The following is a 26,729-nucleotide window of genomic DNA, read 5'->3' as shown; positions in this document are numbered from 1 at the left end:
CATTGGAATGGGCTCTCCAGCTCTGTTGAGTCTGGTTGGTGGGATGGTATTTGCAGTCATCATGTGAGTTTCTGTGTTAGAAGTCTTCCCAAGTGTTCACGGGGAGCTGCCATTAATACAGTCTTGGAAGGCTGGACGGCTTCTTAGAGATACCGTAATGACACAACACTGAAACCATGATGGAATAGGAAACGTACCTTTGTTCTCCTTAGTGCCATCCCCATGTGTGAGATTTGGCCTTGGTTGAATTTTTTTCTTCCAATATATGAAAATAGACACAGATTATTAAGATTTGAAATGAATCAAAAGAAAAATATTTTTGAACTGTAATGATATCCCAGAGCCTGGTAATTTGAAAGCTAAGCATTGTTTTTCATGTAGCTCTACAGATCGTGTCTGTAAGTGCAGTCTTAATTACAGGGGTTTTGTTAGCTCATGAATCTGCCATGGCACTTTCCTAGCAGGATGCACAGGTGTCCAGGGACCAGGTTTGTCTGTTTGACTCTCCTGGGCCACTGGAATGGACTGGGTAGCTACTTATAATTTGGTGAGCTATGTAAAATAGTTTTAGCTCATGGTAACAATATTCAAATATTTGAGTCCCAATCATATTCCCTTAGTTTGCTCTGGGTTTGGGAGTCAAATGACCTCCCAGTTCCCACTGAACCACACTCAAACCTTCTTTTCTGGCTCCTCATCTTGGCTTCACACCTTTGAATGTCAGCTCCACTCCACAGGTGCAGTACTCCAGGCTTCTAGAATCCAGATGGAGCTTCCTCTGAGGTCAAGCCAAAAGTGAAACTGGGCTGAATAAAACTCACTGAGTCAGGATATGACCGCTAAGCTTCTTTGGGATTCATTTTGGAACCAAAAGCCCCAAATACATTTCACAAATGCAAATCTTCAGCTGAGATTTCCTTGAGCCATGCTTCAGTTTGCTTGAATGAAAGAGGCCAGTATTATAAGAGTTTTGAAAAATATGGGTAGTACACAGATATTGTCTAGGTAATTCATGGGTCAAATACCCAGAAGGCAACATGTGTGCAAGAGATTTATTAAGGGAATCATCTATGTGAGAAAAGGGATTGGGAGCCAGGGTTGATGGGAGAGCCCTTGGGCCACAGTGCAGTGTGAGTCCAGGTGATGGGGAGATACCATGTGCGACCATCTTTCTGAATTTCTCAGAGAGTTTATCAAGCTCACTGGGGAGCCTCTGTGCTTAACTTTTGTTAAGCAAATCGAATTTCAGATTTATGCACACCTTTCATTTTTAAAGTAATTGCTTTTTTATTTTCAGAAATTCACAGTGTTCATGGTGTGTGTGTGTGTGTGTGTGTGTGTGTGTTTGCATGCAAGTGTGCACATATTCCTCTGGCCAATTCGCACCAAACTTTCTGTTTTTTCTTCATCTTGCCTAGTTTCTTCTCCCAGAAAGTGCACCAAAAACTTGTCTTTAGGGAAAAGAAACAAGTCTCTTCATAGCATTCTGTCCACATTCCTTTACCTAGGCAACATAGTGGGCTTAGTGGCCGCTTGTTATAGTAAAAAGCAAGCATTCATCCATACTCCAAGCACATGTTCAAGAAACTTAATGGAACCGTTTGGGGCATGACCACAGTTCAGGATCTTGTAAATTTAAACTGAAATTACTTGTGCTTTAAGATAGTTATTAGTAAAGTTTATAAATAAATAAATTTTATTATATGGCCATTTTGGTTTGAAAGCTGTACTGAGTAGAACAGTGTCCTCCCAAAAATCCATGTGCCTCTGGAACTTCAGGATGGAACCTAAGGTGGACATGGACTGGGGGAGCAAAGGCTGCAGCTGTCTACAGGTTGAGACCATGACCAAGGGGTTAGCGCATGCCCAAAGCAGAGTCAGAATCCACAAGCTGTCAGGCCACACTGAAGAACAGAGGTGACACTGGCTGTCTCAGAAAGGAAGGATGGGAATGGAGAGATCTGGGTGGAGTAGGCTCAGGCCTTGGGAAGCCTGACAGCGTGCATTGTGGGAGATTCTGCAAGAGCAGCATGTGAAGGTTGAGTGCTATGGTCTGACCGATCCCTCCACAAGCCACATGTCATTCAACTGTCATTGGGACAGTTCAGTGGTGGCCTTTGAGAGGTGATGGGGTTCTGAGGGCTCTGCCTAAAGGATGAATGACATTGTCGTGGGAGTGGGTTCATTCCCTTGCAGTTGTGTTCTTTGTAAGTTCAGCACCTTTTGCCCTCCCTGTCTTGGGCACAGCTCACTCACCCTTCTGTCATATTATGACTCAGCCTAAACAAATGGCTTCAGCCGATTCCAGTGTCATGCTCTTGGGCCTCCTACACTTTAGAACCTGAGCCAAATAAACTCGTATTGTTCCTAAATTACCCATGGTATATGTGATGGCTGCAGAAAGCAGATGAAGGTGGTCAGAGAATGAATGGAGTGGACATCCAGTGTGCTGTGCAGAGTGCACAGTGAACCCTCTGTGGCTCCATAGCACATGGAATAAAGAACCCCTGACCCTGTTTTTCTGACATGTGGCCTCTGCACCCTACTCTAGTCTTTCCATTTTCCCTGGCAAAGGTCAACAAAGCTCACAGCATCCTGCATTCTGCAAAGTCTTCCCCTTCTGCAGCAATCTTGCTTCGTCTGTTTTATATCTTGTTACCCGTGTGTCTGCAGCCAGTTTGCAGAGCCCAGATCTAAGTTATAGGCTGTGGAGTGATAGGAAATGGTGAGAAGTAGATACCTGCAATTTAAAACAAATATTGAACAAGTACAGTTGTTTGGGGGAATTCAGTGAGATACAGATGCTCCTGCACTTACCTCGGGGTTAAGTCCTGAAAGACTCATTATCATTTGAAAACATCCAAAGTGGGGAATGCATTGAATACCTGTAACCTGCAGGACATTTTGGGTCAATGACATAGGTGTTGGTGGCTGCCGCTGTCTGCCAACATGAGAGAGGATTGGCTTGCCTAACACTCGACTGGGGAGACCCAAATTCAGCCCTGCTAGTGTGGTCTCTACTGAATGTGTATTGCTGTCAGAACCATGGCAAAGAGGAAAAACGATAGGTGGGGCCATCAGAAGCCAGGAATCCACTGTATGGGGAGAGTACAGCAGGCTAGTTTTAATCCAGAAAGGGAAATCATGTGATGGGTCACACAGAAGATTTGTCATGTAAAATGTACTAACTAGAAAAAGGTACAGTGAATAGATAGAAGGGAAATCTTTATGGTCCCTAGGACAGAGGAAGGGCACTCAAAAAAGGATAGACTTGGAAGGGGTTCAGACCTCACTGAGAAAGGTGTGATTCAGCCACGAGAAGTTGGCTGGGCAGCCAGACGGTAGCTGATCTGGAGTTGCTGTGCAAGCCATCCACAACACAGCAGACCACTGTGGTGCAGTGGGAGCCTGGGCTTGGGAGAGGGCAGAGGCTTTTAGATGAACAGGCAGTGTGGGATTGGGGGGTTGTGGTTTGCAGATGGAGGGGGGTTGCTCAGTTTGATCCCTGGGCCTCAGACATGCTGCCTGGGAGCAGTGGTGGGTCCTCTTTCTTCAGTGGCTAACAGGTTGTTTCCAGGTGCACAGGGATCACTTCTGCACACCTGTGGCTCTGACAGACTCCAGTGCAAGTCCTCACACTCCCCGGACTGACCGTTCCTGAAAGGCCCCAGGAGATTATCAGAAGCCTCTTTCTCCTGCAACGTCCCTTTCACACCCTCTATCGAGGAAATTTAACCTGGTGTTCATTTTAAAAGAGAGATGCTGGGGCAGGCATTGGTACAGCTGTTCAGTTGCCACTTGGGAAGCCCACATTCCCTATCAGAGCGCCTGAGTCAAGACCTATCTCCGTTTTCCATTTCAGCTTCCTGCTAATGTTCGTCACGGGAGGCAGCAAGTAGTGGCTCAAGTAGCGGGGTCTCTGCCACTCATGCGGGAGACTTGGATTGAGTTCCTGGCTTCCAGCTTTGATCTGGCACAGCCTTGGCTTTGTTGTGCATCTGGGGAATGAGCCAGCTGATTGATAGGGAAACCTCTATCTGTCTGTCTGTGTATCTTTCTCTGACTTTCTGCATTTCAAATAAACAAAACATATTTTTTAAAGGAAATGCTTAAAGGGATTCTGTTGTTCACTTCCCAAATGACCATAAAGGTTGGAGGTGAGCCAGGGCAGACCTAGGAACTCAATGCAGATCTCCCATGAGAATAACCGAAACTCAATTACTTGAATCATCATTACTGCCTCCTAGGGTCTGCATTAGAAGGAAACTGGAGACAGAAACTGGAGGCAGATATTGACCCTAGGGACTCTGATATGGGATACAGAAATGCTAACCACTAGGACAAATGCCTTCCCAAAGTTTTAAAATTATTATTACTATTTTAATTGACACAATATTTGTTGATATCAATCTGTTCAATGGTGTAATTCACACATGTATACAATGCATAATGATCGAATGAGATAATTAGCACTCCCACCTCTTTAAACATTTATCATGTGCTCAGTTATTACAAGCTCTGAGTATCCCTCTTATCTACTCAGTGAAACTGAACACATTTAAACTGTGTTGATAATACAATACGAAAACTAGACAGGTGTGTTAATATTTGTTGTGGAATATTTTGTATTATTTAGCCAGACACAAAGTTGAGAACTCATGTGTGCAGTATTTCTCATTTGTAATCAGTGTTTATTTTCTTTTTTTGTCTAGGTCTTATACAATATATTAATTGCGTTCACAAAGATGCATAAATTTGAAGACATAGAACCTGTTGACATTTTGGCTGGATGTGCCCGATTCATTGTCGTGGGATGTGGGGGAGTCTTTTTCGGCATCATTTTTGGATTTATTTCTGCATTTATCACACGTTTCACTCAGAATATCTCTGCCATTGAACCACTGATCGTCTTCATGTTCAGCTATTTGTCTTACTTGGTCGCTGAGACGCTCTACCTCTCTGGCATCTTGGCGTGAGTACCAACTGTGGATCAAACCTCACTGTAACATAAAGAAAAATTGAGACCACCTCATATGAACCAGGCATCCAGAAATGGCATGATTTTTGATACTCATCCTCAAAGGTGGTGCAGGATTGTTTGTTTGTTTTACTTTTATAAAATCTGATTCAGGTCCTTTGCTAAACATATGTTCTCTTCAGCATTTGTTTTTGCTTTCTTCTCATGATTTGCCTAAGGAGAGCATAGAAATTTTAACATCAATTTAGACTATTTAGAAGTGCTGGTACAGAGAAAAGCTGGGAAAAGTTGAAGGGTAAAGTCTCATTTTAGTAGGCTTGTGCTTTTGCTTTTTGGGGGGTTCCTTTTGTCCTGGAAAATTTAATTCTGAAGTTGAAAGGAGGCATACCACGTGGACTGCCATTCCTGGGCTCTGCTGTCTTCTGTGCTGTTTAAACAATGTCACAGTTCCACTGAATTTTTAGGATGGAGTGCAACAATGTACATGGAATATGACCACCAATATAGTCTTTTTTTTTTGTCCCCATAAAAATAGCTTTGAGACATTTGTCCTTGTGTCCTTGTACTCTTCAAATGTTTGTCTTGGAATGAGCCTTCTCAGTTTGGCTTGTATCTGGCCACGTTTTATTCTCTATTGGCATTGTCCTCATATCCAGCTATTCAGGCAGAAGTATGCAAATTTACTGTATAGAAATACCCATTTTTAAAAAAAAGATTTATTTATTTATTTGAAAGGCTGAATTACAGAGAGAGAGAAGGAGAGAAAGGTCCTCCATCCACTGATTCACTCCCTAAATGGCCGCAGTAGCCAGAGCTGGGCTCATCCAAAGCCAGGAGTCAGGAGCTTCTTCAGGTTCTCCCATGTGGGTGCAAGGGCCCAAGAACTTGGACCATCTTCTACTGTTTTCCCAGGCCATAGCAGAGAGCTGGATTGGAAATAGAGCATTCAGGTCTCGAACCAGCATCCATATGGAATGCTGGTTTTTCCTGCTACACCAGAGCGTCAGCCCCCTGCCCATTCCAATTAAATATAGTAGTGTAAACTCTAGGCACCCATCTTTTTCCCATATTAAAAATGATCAAGAGCACCGAGACAAGGCAAGATTGTTAAATAGCTCCAGATCAGAAATATTCGAGATGCAAAAATTTGTTCTCAGTTAGTTGCAAAAAATCTTGTTCTGTTGGAGGAAATGGGAGCCTTCCTGAATTATTCTGTGCAGACAACTGAAGCAGGTGTATGTAGTCTGCAGTGGAATGAATCAGAGGGGCACAAAGTCCTCCCTGGGGGAGAGGAGCCAGGAGCACCCAACTTCTGATGCATGAGTTGCACACTGTTTTACTTTGAGAAGCTCATGCCACATTCCCCGTCCCCTCCACCCTCAACTTTCCCTTGTGGAGACCTCTTGGGAGGAGAGAAGAGGAAGAAAGACGATCTGTGGGAAGTTGGAAAGCAGAGAAGGGCAGTGGAGAAGGCTGCCTGGAGCAAGGCAGGCATCCTGCCCCCGTGGCATCACCAGTGGGGAGGAGCTCTTGTGGAGGGGCAGTAACTTGTCGGTTCTGACACTCTGTCCCCTGTGTAGGATCACAGCCTGCGCCGTGACAATGAAAAAGTACGTGGAAGAGAACGTGTCCCAGACGTCCTACACGACCATCAAGTATTTCATGAAGATGCTGAGCAGTGTCAGCGAGACCCTCATCTTCATCTTCATGGGCGTGTCCACCATTGGGAAGAACCACGAGTGGAACTGGGCCTTCATCTGCTTCACGCTGGTCTTCTGCCAAATCTGGCGGGCCATCAGTAAGACAGCAGGACCCCCCACCCCCTCCCCAAAAGGCTCTTGCATGGCTTCTCCTTTTTCGTTTGTTTTCTTATTACCTTCAGCAGTGGAAAAACCCAAGTAGGGAGTTGATGCTAACTGGTTTGACTGGTTGTGGGGCATGAGGCATTACCAGGCAAGTCTCCTATTTGCTGCTGTCATCAGCCCCAAGTAATTAGTGGCTGATAAGGTTCTGCACTGAAGCAAGGCTGGAGCGAGGGATATTTTGTATTTTGTTTTTTTGTTTTTCAGTTGAAGAGAGAACTTTCACATCTACACATTTAAATATAACCCCGTCTATGTATCGCCTGTTTGGCACTTCTTTGCTGGTTTGAACCCTCTTGCACCTTAAAGCAGATATAGATTATACACTGTGGGCATTGGCACTTTTGTTACGGGATAAGTGAGATCTCACAAATTGCGTTCTCTGTAAGACAAGGATGTTAGAAAACAGTCCCTTAAATAGCACAGGTGGTTTTGTTTGAGGGTTGAGTGCATGAGTGTGCTGAACAGCAAACAAAGGACCGGGAAGTCAATCTGTATTTTCAAAAGAGCATAATGTTAGTTACTAAAGACAACTACAGTGTAACTAGCCACACCCCTATGCAATATACGTAATTATTTGGAAGGATTTATTTATTTGAAAGTCACAGTTACAGAAAGACAGGAAAAGGTAGAGAGATCTTCCATCTGCTGGTTCATTCCCCTAAATGGGCTACGATGGCTGGGACTGGGCTAGGCTAAAGCTAGCAGCTAGGAACTCCATCTGGGACTCCCACGTGACTGGCAGGGATCCAAGTACTTGGGTCATCTTCTACTGCTTTCCTAGGTGCATTAGCAGGGAGCTGGATCAGAAATGGAGCAACTGAGACTAGTGCCACGGCTCACTAGGCTAATCTTCCGCCTGCGGTGCCAGCACTCTGGGTTCTAGTCCCAGTTGGGGCGCTGGTTCTGTCCCGGTTGCTCCTCTTCCAATCCAGCTCTCTGCTGTGGCCTGGGAAGGCAGTGGAGGATGGCCCAAGTGCTTGGGCCCTGCACCTGCATGGGAGACCAGGAGGAAGCGCCTGGTTCCTGGCTTTGGATCAGTGCAGTGCGCCAGCTGTAGCGGCCATTTGCGGGGTGAACCAACGGAAGGAAGACCTTTTTCTCTATCTCTCTCTCTCACTGTCTAACTCTGCCTGTCAAAAAAAAAAAAAAAAAAAAGTGGAGCAACTGAGACTTGAACTGGAGCTTATATGGGATGCTGATGCTGGTTTTGTAGGCAGTGGCTTAACCCATTACACCACAACACTGACCCCAATATGCCTAATTTTTAAAAATGAGATCCAGTGGCTGCTGGTTTACCTTGCAGATTTATGTTCCAGGAGTGAATAAAGATGCTAGCGACTATACTACAATATATGTGTTGCCTTCTGAGCAGAAGCAGCTATATTTTAAAAATGACCTTCACTGATATTTGAAGTTTTTACAAAAGTGACTTTGACCAATGATTTAAAGTGAAATACTCAAGAAACAGCTGAAAATTTATCTCAAACATATCATTCCCAAATTAATTTGGGATGGATTGTAGATCTAAGAAAGAATAACAAGAATGTTGAAATACTTAAATACTTGTAAAATAACGGCATATTTATGCCTATTGGATTCATGGTGGGAAGAGAATTAAGGAAACTGACCAAAGTTCAACATCTCAAATCAAATCCCAGTGTCACTGCTAACTTTCTATTTGAACTTGAACTGCCATTTAACTGCTCAAAATCATATTCCCTATAGCAAAATAATATGTCTGGACTCATTTCTTAGGTGTCTTTAAGTTCTACCATTTGACAGATCTGCAGAGGAGTTGAACTAACGTCAACACCACAGAGCTTCAGCTCAGCCTACAAGAAGATGAGCCATTCAGGAGAGGGTTTATATGAGACAGGGTAGATTCCTCAGCATCGTTGATGCTTAGTGAGCTTCCAGCCAGCTCCATACTCCAATAGTGGAGGAAATTGGTGGAGCAACCCCCAATAGAGTGACTGCCCTGGCACATCTCAGTGACTACCAGTGCAGGGTTCAGAATCCCTGAACACTGGGATCAGGGCTCAGAATCCCTGAATGCTGGGATCAGGGCTCAGTTATTCCCTAAACTGTGCTTTCTTCCATCCGACTCACCATCACTGATAATAAATCACACCCATGAAGGCTTGTAACACACAAGGCCCTGCTTTGTGTTATTTACAGATATTACATTTATTTAACCTTTCATCCACCTTTTGAGGTAAACACATTTAGCTGTCCACATCTGCAGGTTCTACACCCTCGAACAACCATGTATGAAAAATCGTTGAAAAAAAAATTTCATCCATAAGACTTAGTTTCTTTTCATTATCTCCTAAATAATAGATTTCAACAACTATTTACTTGGTATTTATATTGTATGTAGTATTATAAGCCCTCTAAAGATGATTTAAATTGTGTGGGAAGGGACTGATGTGGTGGTGCAGGTAGTTAACCTGCCACTCGTGACACCAGCATCCCTTAAAGGAGCCCGGATTCGCATTCTAGCCACTCCACTTCTGATCCCACTCACTACTGATGTCCCTGGGAAGGCAACAAATTATGAGCCAAGTACTTGGGTCCCTACTACCCATGTGAGAGATCCAGATGGAGTTCCTGGCTCCTAAATTCGGCCTGGCCCAGCCCTGGTTGTTGCAGCCATTTGGGGAATGAACCAGCCTGTGGAAAATCTCTCTCTCTGTCTCTTCCCCTCTGTAGATCTGCCTTTAAAATAAATGAACACATCTTCTTTTAAAGAATAAATTATGTATGAAGGAGGATATGTGTAGGTTATATGCAGATTCTACACCATTTTATATAAGGGACTTGAGCATCCATAGAATTTAGTATCTGTGTGGCCTCCTGCAACGAAATCTGCAGGTGCTAAGGGACAACTGCAAAGCTCCGATCTTCATTAAGCTGGTGAGGACTTTGAGGACATGGAATGATTAAGAGCCTTGCCCAGGATCACATTGTTGGTTTATGCAGGACAAATAAAGCAAAACAAAAAAATGTAAACTGTCTTCTTTTTCTTTCTTTTTATTATTATTATTATTTTTTTTTTTTGACAGGCAGAGTGGACAGTGAGAGAGAGAGACAGAGAGAAAGGTCTTCCTTTGCCGTTGGTTCACCCTCCAATGGCCGCTGCGGCCGGCGCACAGCGCTGATCTGAAGGCAGGAGCCAGGTACTTATCCTGGTCTCCCATGGGGTGCAGGGCCCAAGCACTTGGGCCATCCTCCACTGCACTCCCGGGCCGCAGCAGAGAGCTGGCCTGGAAGAGGGGCAACCGGGACAGAATCTGGCGCCCCCACCGGGACTAGAACCCGGTGTGCTGGCGCCGCAAGGCGGAGGATTAGCCTTATGAGCCACGGCGCCGGTATTATTATTTTTTTGACAGGCAGATTTAGACAGTGAGAGAGAGACAGAGAGAAAGGTCTTCCTTTTTCCATTGGTTCACCCCCGAAGTGGCCACTATGGCCAGTGAGTTGCGGCTGGCACACCGTGCTGATCCGAAGCCAGAAGCCAGGTGCTTCCTCCTGGTCTCCCACGCGGGTGCAGGGCCCAAGGACTTGGGCCATCCTCCATTGCCTTCCTGGGCCACAGCAGAGAGCTGGCCTGGAAGAGGGGCAACCGGGACAGAATCCGGGGCTTCAACCGGGACTAGAACCCAGGGTGCTGGCGCTGCAGGCAGAGGATTAGCCTAGTGAGCCTTGGTGCCGGTCTGTCTTCTTTTGCACTATCAGTGTGCATCAAAGGATGGTTGCTGTGTAGCCTGTGTGGTTTGAAGTACACTGTGGGTGGAGAGCTGTATTCTATTGAAATGAAATCTTTAGTGAAAGGACCATTCCACCCAGGAAATACTGCATTGGTGGTGGCTAAGTCTTGCAGGGCATCTGAGGATAGGGACTCAGAGGAATAGAGAAAAACTATGTTTTGAACAAATTCTCCAATGCTGCGCTTGAGAAAAACTCACTTAGCAATAAAAGCCCCCCTGAACACCTAGCCAACTTCCTTTCTCATTTCCATAGAAACTTGAGAAGAACTGAGCCAGCCATGAAAAATCTTTCACCCTCTAGAGACCAGTCGCCAAGAGGGCTTCCTTCCTACTTAAACTATGAATCTCCTTTGTGTAGCCCATAACAATATACAATCATAATGTCTCTATCTCTCAAATAATAGCATTGCTGTAACTGATTTTAAAAAGAGAAAATTATGGTAATAGGATAAAAATAAATACCTGATATTTAAAAATCAGTATGCTATTACTTTAAATACAGACGTGTGCAACCGCATGACATGCTCTATCGAGCTACTGGAGAAGACTTTTAATTTGATGGCTGACTGTCTCACAGCTAGCCCAAAGGAAAAGCTTTCAAAGAATTCTGGTTGAAAGGGATGATCAGGTTGTAGGGTGGAATCACACATGCACCCTTAGGTGCACTGTATCTCTGTCATGCATGAGCCTCTGCTCTAATACATATTTCCCCCTTTCTAGGCGTGTTTGCTCTCTTCTATGTCAGTAACAAGTTTCGGACTTTCCCCTTCTCCATCAAGGACCAGTGCATAATTTTCTACAGTGGTGTTCGAGGAGCTGGAAGTTTTTCACTTGCGTTTTTGCTTCCTCTATCTCTTTTTCCTAGGAAGAAACTGTTTGTCACAGCTACACTAGTAGTTATATATTTCACTGTGTTCATTCAGGTTGGTAGACTTTTTTTTGATATTTAAAATAAGTAGATTCTTCAGAATAATGTGCTAAATTAGGAAAATATAAATAAAGGCCTTTTATCTGATTTTCAGATCTTTGCTCGATCCAAACTGGGTTCTCAAATATCTCTAAATTATGTTCATGGTCGTTCTTGAACTCTTAAAATATGTTGACTTTTAATCAGTTCAACACATTAAATCAAAGTATTCCTGGGTAACAGGATAGCTACTGCACCTTGAACCTCTGCAAATGAGAGCCCAGTTAGTACTGGATAGTACAGGTTTTTGTCTTAGCTGTAGTTAACTGTTAATGAACAAATGAAAGTTATTTATTTTAAGGGATAAAATGGAACTCCTGTAGTAAGATACAGGCAATGATGTCTATTTTTGTTAAAGCATTTAAGAGAGTCAGTTAAAAACTAAAACATTGGAGCAATTATCCAGCAAAAGCTAGTAGAAAAAAAAATTGATTGCAAGTTGGGTGTTCTAATCATTTTAATAATAGATTTACTTTCTATAGTTAACAATCTGCACCTCAACTAAACTCTTTATTTATTTTTTAAATTTACTTTCTAGGGAATCACCATTGGCCCTCTGGTCAGGTACCTGGATGTTAGAAAGACCAATAAAAAAGAGTCCATCAATGAAGAGCTGCATACTCGTGTAAGTCATCTCCTTATCACAATTAAAAAATCAATGACCTTTTCCCCCTTGTTACCCATGTGGGTAACAAGGAGCCTGGATGTGAGATCAGTCTACATGTCCCTAGACATACAGTCTCTACCTTCTCAGCTCCCCTAAAAAAAGTAATGGAACAGCTTCCTGTTGCTACTGTACAAAACTGCTGTAAACGGAGTGGTGGAAAACCACGCAGGTTTGTTTTCTTGTAGTTCTGGAGTTTAAATGGATCTCATTGGGATATACTCAAGATGTTTCAGGACTGTATTTTTTTTCTGGAGCCTTTAAGGGAGAACTTGTTTCTTGCTGTTCTAGGCTTTAGAGGCTGCCAGCATTCTTTGGCCTGTGGCCCTTTACATCCTAGAAGCCAGCAATGACTGCTCAGGTCACTCTTACGCTGCATCAGGTGACAGGCTTTTCTACCTCCTTCTTCCACACTGAAGGATCTTCATGATAACATTGCGCCCTCATGGATAACTCAGAATATTCTCGCTGTCTTCAAATCAGCCATTTAGCAACTGTAGATCCACCTGCTATCTTAATTCTCCATTGCACATTTGCTAACATGTTCATAATTCCAGGCATCAAGATGTGACAACTTTGGGAAGTGCACCACATCAAAACATGCCATCTATCCCAGTATCCCAAATCTCCATCCATTCAGCACCCACTCAATTTGAAAATCTCATTTAAATCTTACAAGTTCAAAAGTCCTAAATCTCAGCATCCCAATCATTTGAATCAGGGATGAGTGAGACTCAGATGGACTGCCACTGGGGACTCTGCATTTGCAAACCTGTGAAACTTGAAAAGCAAGTTGTCTGCTCCCAAATTACACTGGCCGGACAGTCAGCAGATAACAGCTATTGACAGTCCCTGTGATTCTGCCTTCTGCCCTCTGAGTTCTCAGTCCCACCCTCTGAGTCATGTTTCCTTTTTTTAGGAAAGGTGCCATGCATTTGGAGTTGAGTAGATTTATCATCCTATGTCTTGCTTGTTAGAATCTTGGGGGAGTCCATTGGTCTTCTTTTATTTTGCCCCTTACTTTTGTTTTCAGGTAGGAGAGTTTCCCTCAGGGTTCAACAGAGAAGCAGAATCAGTAGGAAATATAGATGGAGACATTTGTTGTCAGGAATTGGCTTATACTATTGAGAGGACTGGCTGGCAAGTTCAAAATCCATAGGATTACCATCAGTCTAGAATTAACTGGCATGAGCTAAAGCTACCATCAACTATAGAATTTCTTCTTCATCAGGGGAGTCTCTGCTCTGCTGTTAAGGGCTTTCCAGTGAAATCAGACAACCCAGAACATCTAGACCCAGCTCTCTCACTTAAATACAACTGAGGACAGACTGGGTCACTATGTACAAAATACATTCACAACAATATCTGGATTAGTATTTGATTGAGCAATCTAGTCAATCAAACCACCTCAAAAGACTATCTCAGTGATTAAAATGCAAAATTATCCCACTTGCTTCTAACAACATTGTTCCAATGGAACACAAGTACTCTCTGCTCTTTCTGAAGTCTTACCAGGGAAAGGGGAAAGGCTGTCGTTACTTCGGCAAATGAGACCTAAGTTTTGTGAAGACATCCCACTTTGGCAAAGATGAATATGATATTGAGCATGGTTTCTATCCCTTTCTGTAAGTCCAAAACTACACTGAGGGGATGCTGTTCTGCATTATCTCAAAGAGCAGAAATGAGAACTAATGCATGGAAGAGAGAGGGAACCTTCTGATCAGTAATGAAAGAGTCTTCTGGTCATCATTTCATGCTTGGCACACCCACAGGTGAAATCCTTGTGTCTACGTCTGGTCGGGAACACTGGCCTGCTTGCTGTGCAGGAGAGAGGAGATGCAAGCTAGATTGGACCAGATGTAATTTAAGTTTTATTCTATCCCATAGAGTCCAAAATTCCAACATGGGAGAAGCTAATGAAGTCTTTATAAATTAACCCTAAAATTTATCACCAGTCTCCCCAGAAAGTTGAGGAATTAAATCATTTAAATTTCAGGAAATCTTAGCCAAAATATTCTAAGGCCATTTGGAGAAATTAGGATCAGGAAGGAGTGTTTTTAAAATATGTAATGCTTTGACCTGGTTGTAAATTTTTGTCTGTACCTTTGTCTTTTTTGATTCATTATTTGGACAAATTAGATGATATAACTAAGATTACAAAACTTTAATATTTCACTAATTTTAGCTTATTTTCTTTTTATCACCAAAGCTGTATTGTTGGTGACAATGAATTATTTAAGAAATATGATAGCGTTTTAATGTATTTCGCAAAAAAACTCAAAAGCCAGTATATATTTATTTCAATTTTAATTTAGAGACTAATCTGTTATTATTTTAAGATTGTGTTTTTCCCCTCAATCCTTGTAAATGATTTTGAATAAAATATATCTAGTATAATGGGCTTGTATGTAAATTTTAAATCCTAGACCAATTGCTCAGATAAAATAATGAGAAATACAGAAAAAGCTTGTTATATGTTATTATTATGACAAAGTATCTATAGAACTGCATTTTAACAAGCTATCTAAATTAGGTATTGATATATACTTTTTATAATTAAATAAAAAATGACAGTTAATTATTAGACTTTGCATCCATATAATTTCATTAATGGAAAATTTCCTAGCTTATTCTAGAAAAATATTACTCAACGCAAATGTCAGGCACCCTTCTTTCATGGCAAATTATGTGAATTATCAAGAAACTTATCTACAGAGTCTTCCAATCATGAAACTAAATTGAATTACTATGAAAGGCATGGCATATTTTAGTTACATGAATAGAGTGATAGAAAGCGGATATGCTCAGGAAATGAAATTCTCCTCTGACTCCCTTGAGAGCCTTTTAGAGTTAGCATTTCACCAGTGATTGTTTTCTTGTGGTTAATTTGGCAGCTAATGGATCACTTGAAGGCTGGAATTGAAGATGTGTGTGGGCAATGGAGCCACTACCAAGTGAGAGACAAGTAAGGGACTCGGGGTTTCATAATTAAACAAAGGATATTTTTGGCCTGGAGAACTTCCAACAGCTGCGTTGGATGTAAACTTCCCAGAATCTGGAGGAAGGGGTCCAGGAAGACAAAGAACCCAGAAGTCACACCATACAGCAAGCAGTTGGAACTCTGGGGCGTGTGTAGCTGGGAAATATGAGAGCTTTCAGGTAGAGGAGTCTGTAGACTTGGCTTAGATTGCTTCAGAGAGAACTAGCATAGCTGCTTGCATGGAAATTAGAAAAGTCAGATTTTAGTTTAAAACAAGGACAAACTTCCCAATAATAAAGGCAATGCAACCATGGAATGGCCAGCTTCATGTTGCCTCAAAAGGAGTCTGGGGACTCATTTCAGATCCTAGGGAAGGGAATCCTCTCTATTTGGTGGTGGTGGTGGGGACAACAAAATGCAATACCGAGGGCCTTTATCTATCTGAAATTTCTCATATTGCAGAACTGGTTCTCTTAGGGAACTTAGTCTCAAGTTCAGGAGAAAAGATTGCGTTAGTGAACAGTTGGTAGCTAAAGCCATGGGCATGTGTGTGAGCTCAATACAAGGGCGTGAAGAGGTGATGCTGGCTGAGAACAGGAGCCTGAGAAGGAGATGGGGAAGCAGTGGTCAGGGAGACTGGAAGGGAAAGAGGGGTGATCCGGGCTGTGGAGGATTTGGGGAGAATGGCCAAATGCATCAGCATTCACAAAGCAACCAGCAAAGCAAGGGCAATGGCAGCTGCTGGAGTTGAGCACTACAAGGTCAAAGTAAACTCAGAGAGAAGAATGTCAGACAAGCAGTGGAGGCGGCAGAGCCGATTACTATATGTTATGGAATTAACAGGAACTAAGGCCCGTCATGACAAAGAGCAGGAAACCAGAAGGCCAGAGGGTAACCCAGTTGGAGCAAGAGTAGGCATGGTCTGAGTAAAGGGATCACAAAGCTCAAGAAATGCACCTGCTACACCTGGAGGGTACTTAACTGATGGGGCCCGCCCCCATCACATACCCGGAAGTCAATCAGCAAATGATAAGCCTGGCAGCCCAGGAAGTTATGCTCCCTTCAGAAAATACAGCAGGCACACAAGCTATTCGTTAAATGTGGAATGATTGAAAACGTTGAAATTTTCAACTCCAAACAAATGGCCAACTCCAAAGGCAGCACATGCATCCACACAGCTCAGCCTAATGGGTCGACCAGAGGTTTGCTACAATAGTCAGCGGCCATCAATGTCTAGCCTATTCAGTCCCTATCATTCAGATCTGGGGGACATATGTGGGTTTTTTTCTCCCCTTTAATTGCCAGGATTCAAAATGATCTGTAGCATAATAGGGCAAAACTACTGTAACTACCGGGCCATTTCCTCTTATTGGGTTCTGGCTGAATAGGCCAGCATTACTGTAAGTGCAGCTGCTGCTGTTATCAGCTATTAGAATGGAACACTTGTTCAAAAGCCTCAGCCCTCTTATTTCTTCTCTTACAATTGGGGCTGAGCTGGGCTGGGTTTCCCCTGTTTCTGCTTTATGCACCATTTCTGCCCTGATTGTGGCTTGTCCTTGCCTTTTATGTAGTTGATTTAGAATGTATTCAGGCCACTAGGCTACTCTTTCTTTGTTTAAAGAAATGTATAAACACTATGAATTGTTTAAAAAATACGTTCAAATGCTATGAGTTCCAGGCACTGGCCTGGATTTTTTTTCAAAATAAAGTTAAGTAGTGGTTTGTTTTTATGAAAAATGCACATCTACCTAACACGTGCAGAAATCAAAAGGTTTCCAAAATGTTGGTTTTTCATTTTTAGGTTTAAGAAGTTTGATCACAGATATTTACGGAAAATCCTAATCCGAACAAATGTACCCAAATCAAGCATTGTTTCTTTGTACAAGAAGCTGGAGATGAAACAAGCTATTGAAATGGCTGAGACCGGTATACTAAGTTCCACAGCTTTTTCTGTTCCCCATCAGTAAGTCACATCACCTCTTCGGCTTAGCATTCCACTGTTGGAATTCTAAGAGGCATCAACTCATTGCTCCATAGGAAGGCACTGGGGCTAAAGAGGCAGAAATATGGGGACAGAATCATGAAAAAAAAAGCACGGGGCCTTGGCATCTTATGACATTGTATATGCTAATTTACATTTGAGGATGTGTTGTAGTAGCAAGAGGGGTGGTAGCTGATGGACAGATGATGGAGAAAGCTGGAGAAAGCTGTGCTGATAGTTGTGTCTAAGGCAAATAAGAAAAGGCTTGTGTCTATGAGAGGCCAGCTCGGATAGGAGCAGGCATCAGGAGGAATCATAACAATCTAGAAACACACTAAAGCAAGATGAGTCTCTGTGATGAGTTGGTTGCACCTGCTAACCGACTGCTCCCCAAAACTGGAGATGAACTATTTTAACTGGCTTACCTTTAGCAAGAGATGAAAGACAATGCCATAAGAATCAATTCATCTCCTAAATATGCGCAAATTGCTTCCAGGAAATGGTTTATGCATTGGGAAAGTTAATTACAATCCATATTTATGGGAAGGAACACCTGTCCCCCTCATGGTCATTTTCAGCAAGTGAACACATTTGATTATGAGCTTCAGTTATGTCTTCACATTGGAAAAGCAAGTTGACTGAAGAACTAAGAATAGGCAGCAATAAAATTCTCACTAATACCTGAGTGTTATGTCTCAGCTCACACCTTCATGCCTGCTAACAAATCAGAAACACCATTGCCTTTCTTACTTGGCCTGGGAAAAAGCCACACCAGTGTCCCTGAGGGTATCTCGGTATAAATAGAAAGCTTTCTGTCTCATTTTTCAGTGAGATTGTTTTTGTGCCTTGTTTGTTTGTTTTGGTGCTACCCACTACATGCCTTTAAGGAAGCTTCTGATACCAAAATGGGAAAGCGCTAACAAATGTTTATTGGCAACGGTATCCTGAGCCATAGTGGAGCCTAGGGCAGCAGGAAAGATCAAGAATACTCAACCTGTTCTGTTTTTGTTTTAGCTTTAGTTTGTTTTTTTTTTTTTTTTTAAAGTTCCCAAAGGATTGTAATCTTTGCTACCACTTTCTAAAAATTTACATACTTATTTCATGTTTATTTCTAAGGCAGAGAGAGACAGAGACAGAGAGACAAATGAGATCATGCATCCACTGGTCTACTCTCCTAATATCTGCAATAGCCAGGGCTGGACCAGGTTGAAGCCAACCCTCCAGAACTCCATCCAGGTCTCCTATAGGGGAGGCCAGGATCCAATCACTTGGGCCATCACCTGCTGCCTCTAAGGATTCGCATGAGCAGAAAGCTGGTTTGGAGTTAGAGCAATCAGGACTTGATCCAGGCACTCTGATAGGGAATAGGGGCATAACGAGTGGTGTCCTAAGCTGCTGTGCCAATCACCCACCCTCATCCTATTTTTATTTATTTAAAAATCATTGCTTCCTCAATGATTTTATTTTCCAAAGCATTGCATTAAAATGTTTCATAATTATTGGTAATTTGCCTTTCCCTTTCATTTTATTCCTCAGACCCCATCCTGTTCATTAGCTACATAGTACTACTTCAAAGAGTTTGTGAAACAATTGAAATAAGATACATTTAATTTGGTGCAAAATGTTTTTGCAATCCTTGCATAGTTTTTTGACAGTACATCTTCTGTGAACTTTTTGAAGACCCCTTATAGACATGGATTCCAAAGTATTTTGCACCTACGTAAACTTATCTTCTTTTTTTTTTTTTTTTTTTTGACAGGCAGAGTGCACAGAGAGAGAGAGAGAGAGAGAGAGAGAAAGGTCTTCCTTTTGGAAGCACCGCGCTGATCCGAAGGCAGGAGCCAGGTACTTCTCCTGGTCTCCCATGGGGTGCAGGGCCCTAGCACTTGGGCCATCCTCCACTGCACTCCCAGGCCACAGCAGAGACTTCTCTTTTACTTTCATTTTTCAACAAGTTTTTTTGAGGGACCCTTGTATATGCCAAGCAAGCATTGTGAAAGCAAGCACAGTCCCTGTGTTCATGGACACCATACTCTAGCAGGGTCGTTACACTAATAAAAAGATCACACAATGCGTAATCATAAAGACTAGAGAGCTAAGGCAAGTACATGGGTGGTGAGCTTCATCTGGTCTCCTGATATTTTACCTTGTTCATTCAAGAATGAGTTGGAATTGGAGGAGGGCTGAATAGCTTTGGGCAGTTTAGACTAGGATGGGGGGCACTTCCTCATTTGGTTTGCTGCTTAGTTCTGTGACCAGCTGGTCCAGGAATGTAGGGGTGCTTATCTCAAATGAGAATCAGTGTGGAATGTGGTAAGGAATATTTGAATTTTTATGTTGAATTGCATAGACCATAAGCAATTACCAGATTTCTGACCTCAAGGTAATTTTCAAACCAGTTTTGTCAGAGGGGATCTCTAGATTGAGTCGATTATTTCGTCAGACACTGACTGAAGATTAGTAAGAGAACTTTATAAGAAAGAAATTCCTTTTTTCCCTCCTGTGATCCAAAACCTGGTGACTGGGATGGGAGAGGAGATTTTTAAAGGTTGATGTTTCATACGGCTTTAATATTTAAGCCTTATTTATTTGATCTCATCAGAGTTCTGTAGGACGTCAACCAAAAAGGAATTCCTCTCCTAAGATCAAAGGAGCTAATTTCTTAAAAAACAAACCTACCTACAATAATAGGAAAACAAAGTGTACCCAGTTCACTTTTTATTATTCTGTATGAGATGATAACAAAAGATGCTCATATATTTTTTTCTTCAGAAGTTGAAGCAATTGTTCTAGAAGATGCTAAGACTTCCAAATTCTGTTACCTTCGAGAAAATGCTGCCACCAGGATTGCCTGGAGCTCAGTCATTTATTTGAGCCTTAAAACAACCCTGTGGAATAGGTAGAACACATAGCTTAAATATTATTTCAAATACAAGGCAACTTGTCTTGCCAAGAGTGGTAAGGTGTTAGAAATTGCCAGAGGATACGGACTCAAACTGTTCAAAAGTGTTGAAGCCTTAAAAATATTTCATTTAACATTAAAGGGATATTAAAATATATATACAAATTTACAGACATAACAAATTGCAACTACACAACCACAAACTATTATGTTTTTAAGCTCCCAAATGCTAAGTATATGTTATTTGTTTTTTAAGATTCATTTATTTAGTTGGAAGGAAAAATGACAGAGAGAGAGACATAGATAGAAGATAGATAGATAGATAGATAGATAGATAGATAGATAGATAGATAGATAGACAGACATCTTTCATCTGCTGGTTCACACTCCAAATGGCCACAACAGATGGGGCTTGCCCAGGCAGAAGTCAGGAGCCAGGAATTCCATCTGGATCTCTCCCAGGGGTTGCTGGAACTCAAGTACTTGAGCCATCATTGACTGCTTCCCAGGTGCAGTAGCAGAGAGCTGGATTGAAAGTGGAGCACCTGAGAACTGAATCAGCCCTCCAACATGTAATACAGGAGTCACAAGAGGTAGCTTAACCTGTTGGGCCACAACACCCACCCCTTCATGTGTGTTTTTAAAAAATAATAAAACAACTTTATTGTAGTTTAAGAACGTTTTAATCGATCGCCTTTTGACGGGCATCGATTCACATTTCTTCATTCTTGGGCAGGCTACTCTGGAATGTAGATTCTGGTCCCATGTTTCACTTTCACAGTGGAACATTGTGTTGTGGGGAGTGGGGACACCTTCTCGGCCAGTCCTCACTCATTCTAATTCGTCAGTCATCTTGGTGACCTTTGCACAAAGGCACAAGCTAGCTACACACACAGGGGACACCACTTCCGAGCCTGCTCCTCCCATGGATGACACATCTAAGCCACTGAAGAGAAACTTACTCCTCTGAATGGATCAGGAAATACTACTAGATTCCAAAAACTTTTAAAACACATGCTTTAGCATTTTTTATAATGTACATTTTCCATGAAAATTTGAAGATCCCTAAAATATATGATTTCAAAATTCTGTGCACTAAAGTAACTTTATATTTTAGTTCCATTTTTCCCATAACCTTTTGAAGTACCCTTGGAGCTGATTTTTTGGTTGTTCATATTATGACACGAATATAACATTTATTAGATTTTATAACAGGAAACAAGCCTCTTTTTATATTATGTTAGCACCTGAGGATAAAAAAGTTACAAGACATTTGTGAACCTTTACTCAACTACATGTAGATTCAGACTTTTCCAGTTTGATTTTAGTAGCAATGAAATTACCATACAACATTTATTTAAGTTGATTGAAATTTCCTTTATGGATAATTAACAAATGTTTTAGCAAGAGGAGTCTTTCAGTTTATAATTTAGCAATTTGACCTACAGACTATTACCAATTCAGTTTTTCCAAGGATTGTGTTCTTCTCATGCTTACAATATCACTAGATTGGGGATGATTTTGTTAATGAAGTGGCTTGAAGAAAACTCCAGGTATCACCCTGCCCAGGTGAGTCATGTCACCATATAATTTTAGAACTGCAGCTTCTCAGTGTGAATTAGTGTGATATCTGTATTACTCATTCCAGCCAGCTGGCTGAATGGACTTTAATTAAGTCTGGTCTTTTCCCAAAGTAGTCACTCATAAACTGGGGAGAGCACTAAGTTAGAGCTATTGTTAGGTCAAATTTAACCTTACCACTTCCTTTATCCATGGTCTTTCATATTTGTTTTTTTTTTTCTTATGAACTCATAACATGAAACTATTTGACTAGCTGGTGTTTCTGCTTAGCAATACATTACACTCACCCTGATAAAGAATGTGCTCTGATCATGAAGGTGTGTGAGCATATCTAAGTTAGAATAAATTTGATTTAAAGGACATTTAAACAGTGAGGCTGAAATGCCCTGATAATAATGTTTGGATCATCAAGGGTGGTAACTGAACAGTAGCAGAGGAGACAGGCAGTGCCAGGATATGAAAACTCTGATTTCAGTAATTTTGTAGAGAGGGCATTAGTCAGTCTGCAAATAGCATTGATAAATAAAACCCCAGCACACTGTGATATCCAGTGTCCAAGCATTTGAACTCTTTTAACAGCTGTGTATTCCTTTGAAGGCATCCTTGATATTTATGACTGTCTTGCTACTAAGGTTTAGAAAAAAATACTTAAGAGGTGGCCTGCCTGAAAACCATTACTCATCTCTGTGATCAGTTATCTTAGGAATATTTCCAAGCAGATATTAAAGCCATCAGTGCCCTTGGGCATTCAAAAGAGTCAGAGCCAGGGAACAGTCAAGCAAACAAACAGAAGCCCTGTTAGGGTTGACACCTCGATGTTAAGGAAGATGAAAGTAATAACTGGAGGCTTAATTTCCTTTGATTCTCTTTTTGTTCTTGTGTTCCACAGTGAATCTATATCACTTACAAAACAAAAATAGGGTTTTCTTTAAAATTACTGCCACTAGATTGTAATCAAACACATTTGTCACATGAGAATTCTTCCCATAGCAGAGTCAAAGCTCTGAAATCCCCAGAAAACAATTGTGCATTGACTGCTAACCTGGCCATGACTTGTTTTTTGAACTCTTGGCCAGGGGGATGGGCCATGGTGCCCAATCTCTCAGAGCTAGGCTATCTAATCCTGCTTTCGAAAAGTGATTCCAGTTTCTTAAATTGTCCCTCCACTAAAAATTAAAATCCCTAAAAGTACAATCCTAAGATAAATGTACACATAAAACATGAATATTCTCTTAGCGCATTGGTGGATGGTACTGATCCTCAAACTGTCACTTGGCCACACTGACATTAGCACAGCATTAACAAAGAATCAGACTTTGTCTTGAGTTATTTTATTCCTGTTGAATTCAACAGTAAAATATCTGAGTTGTCTTTTGTGATATTATTGTCCAAAAGCTGATGTTTATTATATTTTACAAACATGTCCATTCATTACAAATTTAAAGGAAAAAATAACTTGTTATAATCTTAAATCCTTTTTAAAAAAATAGGTTAGGGGGCCAGCTCTGTGGATTAGCGGGTGAAGCTGCTGCCTTCAGTGCCAGCATCCCATATGGGTGCCGGTTCATGTCCCGGCTGCTCCACTTCCAATCCAGCTCTCTGCTATGGCCTGGGAAAGCAGTGGGAGATGGTCCATGCACCTTGGGCCCCTGCACCCATGCAGGAGACTGGAGGAAGCTCCTGGCTCCTGGCTCCTGGCTTCGGATCCATGCAGCTGCAGCCATTGCGGTCAATTGGGGAGTGAGCCAGTGGATGGACGACCTCTCTCTCTCTGCCTCTCCTTCTCTCTGTGTGTAACTCTTTCAAATAAAATAAATAAATCTTAAAGGTTAGAATAGTTACAACATAGAAGTTATAAGCAAAGGAATCATATTTTAGAAACTTTAAGTCAAGTCACACGTTTTGACATTTTGAATCATTTTACTACTATAGGAAAGATGGTGTAAACACAGTTCAGATGTTTGCATTTCCACCATAGAGGGCAAGGCCCACAGACATTTGTGTGGCACTTCTTGCCAAGATGGAAGAATAATTATCTTTCCTCCACTGATGTTTCCAGGGCCCAGAGGATACAAGGAGTGAAAAGGCTTTCCCCTGAAGACGTGGAGTCCATGAGGGACATTCTGACCCACAACATGTACCAAGTTCGAAAAAGGGTGAGTTTAAGCAGTCTATCTATTCCCTGTGCCTGGAATCTGTTCCCCTTAACCCCATCTTCTCTAAAGCAATCTCCTGAAGAACAAGTGCTCTCGGCTTAGTTTGGAGAACAGAAAGTCAATTGTTAGATTTCTGTGGCAAACTTGGCACCTGAGGCAGAAAAACAATTGTGAATCCAGTTGCCGTCTCTAGAGGTCAGGCTGCCCTAGCCCTGCAGCCTGGTGCTTTCCAGAATTAGCAGGTCTCTATTTCTCTCCTGCTAAAGACAGACAAGCAGTCAGGCTGTCCTTCACACCACAGGGAAAGGATGGTACTAGGGGGATGATGACTGTAATAATACAGATTAGGAAATTGAGACAGTTTGGGTTATAGTATTGAAGCGATACTGCTAAAGGGCTGAGTAAAAGAAGACACTATGCATCTCACTTTTTAACTTAGAATTACTTACAGAATCTGTGTCAGTCCTTGGGAGCTTGCCCAAAGTGCAGAGCAACATCATTCCTGGGTTTAAAAGATGAGCCCTGAAACTTCGACTTAGTCAAATGATACTTGAACCTGTGACATCCAGTTAAGAGTTTTTCAAGTCAGAGGATTCGATTGTTGATCCTAATTCAACAGGATGGGTAGATTCCTTGTGAGGGCCTTTGTTTTTGTCGATATGTCATAGGTCACAGTTTTGATGGGACTGAACAAATCATCTAAGCCCTTCATCTTCAAAGGGACGAAGCTGAAGTGAGATAAGTTGGTTATCTGATTTGTTCAGAGTCATCAAGCACGTCGGGCTTCTGATCACCTGCCTAATGCTCTTCCTGTGACTCCAGACTTCTAGGATACAGTGAAGGTGAATGCTTGCTGGTTTCCTGATTGAGGAAGTCTGTGGTTGATGAACTTGTGTCAGTGAAAAGTCTACACCAGCTGAAGGAATATAAGTTATCAATGGTAGCATGCTTAGAGTAAATGCCAAGGCTTTCAAATCATTCCAAGTGAAACTGTTTCAGTAAGACTATCATACCCTGCCTTAGAAAAATAGAAACTTCCTGCTTTGAAGAATGCAGCCAGCTTAATGAACGTCAGGGTTCAAATGTGTCGCTCCCCCTCTTCATGGAGGAGCAACACAGGACCCTGCGCTGTTCTTTCGTCTGCTCGGCCCTCCCCGGGTTTGCTGCTGGTTCTTCCCGGGTTGGCTACTATCCCTTCCACCTCCGTGGAAGGGCAGTTCCCCCTGGCCGCATTCCCCACTTCCGCAGGGGAGCAGCACACCGCCGGCCGGCTCTTCTCGGGGGCTGCACGGGTTCCCTTAGATGTTCCCCATAGATGTTCCTGGTGCATGCCGTCTCTCTCCTCCTTTATAGTCCTCCTCCGCCAATCCCAACTCGGCTGCCCACACGCCGAGTACGCTGCTCTCCAATCAGGAGCAAGTCCTACAGTTAATTGGTTGAACTGGAGGCAGCTGTGCGGAAGCTGTTTACTTCTCTCCCAGCGCCATATTGTGGGAGAGCAGATGCATAGAATAAGTCTTAATTCCAGTAACAGTATAGTCCGAATTGCTCCCCACAAAATGGTACCTGGCACTCAGCTTTTTCCCCAGGAGATGAATTTAGAGAAAGATCTGTAAAAGGAGATGGAGATCCTGGAACTCCAATTCAGTCTACCATAAGCTTAATACCCATCGTCTTTTCTCTTCCAGCATGCAAATTCCAAGCTAGCTCCATCCTTCCTTTTGTAAGTGTCCTATTTGGTTTGCTTTCGAGGATTCTCTCTTCTAAGCAGTGCAGCATCCTTCTTTGTTGTCCCCAAATTTAAACATGGGGCCATCTCTTCATGATATTTTTCTGCCAAGGGCCATTTGGTGACTTATAAAATCATTTGCAGACCATACAAAATTATCAACTTAAAAATTAGCCAGTTATAGGTTTGTTGCATTTCAAGTCTTGCCTGTGTTTGTCTTGGCATGGCCAGACCAAATGATTCTGCAGGCCTTATATAGCCTGGATGATTGGTACAGGCTTGGTGGTTTGCTCTGGAAAAAGCCAACCTGGGGGTAAGGAGTCATGTCAGGGCAAGGCAAGCAGGTGCGGGGTTTGAGTCTGGGAGATTGTGATACACAGCTGACCTGAGAATGAGCCAGGCTTGTTGGACCTGTTTCCTTTCGGAGGACTCTGGTTGTTCTTCTTTGAAGTTTCTTTCCTATGCATGGCCAGGATGGACCCTTCATGAGTAAGGAGGTTAAGGGACTGACCTCTGTAGTTGCCCAGTGGAACCACAGAAAACAAAGTGGCACAAAGATTGAGATAGTTCAAAGCTTGCTGAGCAATCCCTGGTGTGACTTAAATGGTTAAGTCACTCAAAGTCTCTATACCACAGAGGAGGAAAAGCAATTTGTTTGGTGTTAATTCCCTTCAGCAAATAGTGAATGCACAGGTGCCACGCAGTGGGAACATTTCATGGAATAAGACAGTGTTTTTCTCCTATAGAGATCAAGGTTTAGGGAGAAATACAGGTTTTCACCAATCACCAACCCCTTCACCAAAGGGCAGAAGTAGAGAGAAGAGAAGGAGGAAACTTCTAATATATTATATGCATAGACCTTTCTATGCTCCTTGAAGACAGAAAGATGGACAAGGGTGATGGGATGTGAGGCCCAATAGAAGATGAAATATCCAAATACTCCCCAAACTACAGCCTCCTTCCAAGTCTGCATGTAGGAAATTGTTACTAGCAATGTATGCACACACACACATACACACTCTCATACTAAATTTGTTTGTGTGCTTTCACATAGATAAATTGCAAAAGTCTGTCTCTACATTTTAGATTAATCATTATTAAATATTTTAATATTTCAATGTATAAAATGCACTTAGACCCAGGCCCATGATTAATG

The 26,729-nt window shown here is 42.2% G+C and overlaps 1 protein-coding gene across 1 annotated transcript in view; it reads left to right on the top strand.

Annotated features, from left to right (window-relative positions):
* Window positions 1-26,729, top strand: part of SLC9A4 (solute carrier family 9 member A4) — a 57,623-nt gene that overhangs the window by 18,959 nt on the left and 11,935 nt on the right. Inside the window, exons 3-9 of the mRNA XM_002710005.5 lie at window positions 4,713-4,972; window positions 6,559-6,776; window positions 11,334-11,536; window positions 12,119-12,205; window positions 15,139-15,209; window positions 17,026-17,187; window positions 23,748-23,844. Coding sequence (XP_002710051.3) covers window positions 4,713-4,972; window positions 6,559-6,776; window positions 11,334-11,536; window positions 12,119-12,205; window positions 15,139-15,209; window positions 17,026-17,187; window positions 23,748-23,844 — 1,098 coding nt within the window. The remainder of the gene's footprint in view (window positions 1-4,712; window positions 4,973-6,558; window positions 6,777-11,333; window positions 11,537-12,118; window positions 12,206-15,138; window positions 15,210-17,025; window positions 17,188-23,747; window positions 23,845-26,729) is intronic.

Source organism: Oryctolagus cuniculus, chromosome 2, assembly GCF_964237555.1.
Source record: "Oryctolagus cuniculus chromosome 2, mOryCun1.1, whole genome shotgun sequence".
NCBI classification, from domain to species: domain Eukaryota; kingdom Metazoa; phylum Chordata; class Mammalia; order Lagomorpha; family Leporidae; genus Oryctolagus; species Oryctolagus cuniculus.
Note: the sequence above shows the minus strand (reverse complement) of the source record. Positions and strands in the feature narration are given on the sequence as shown.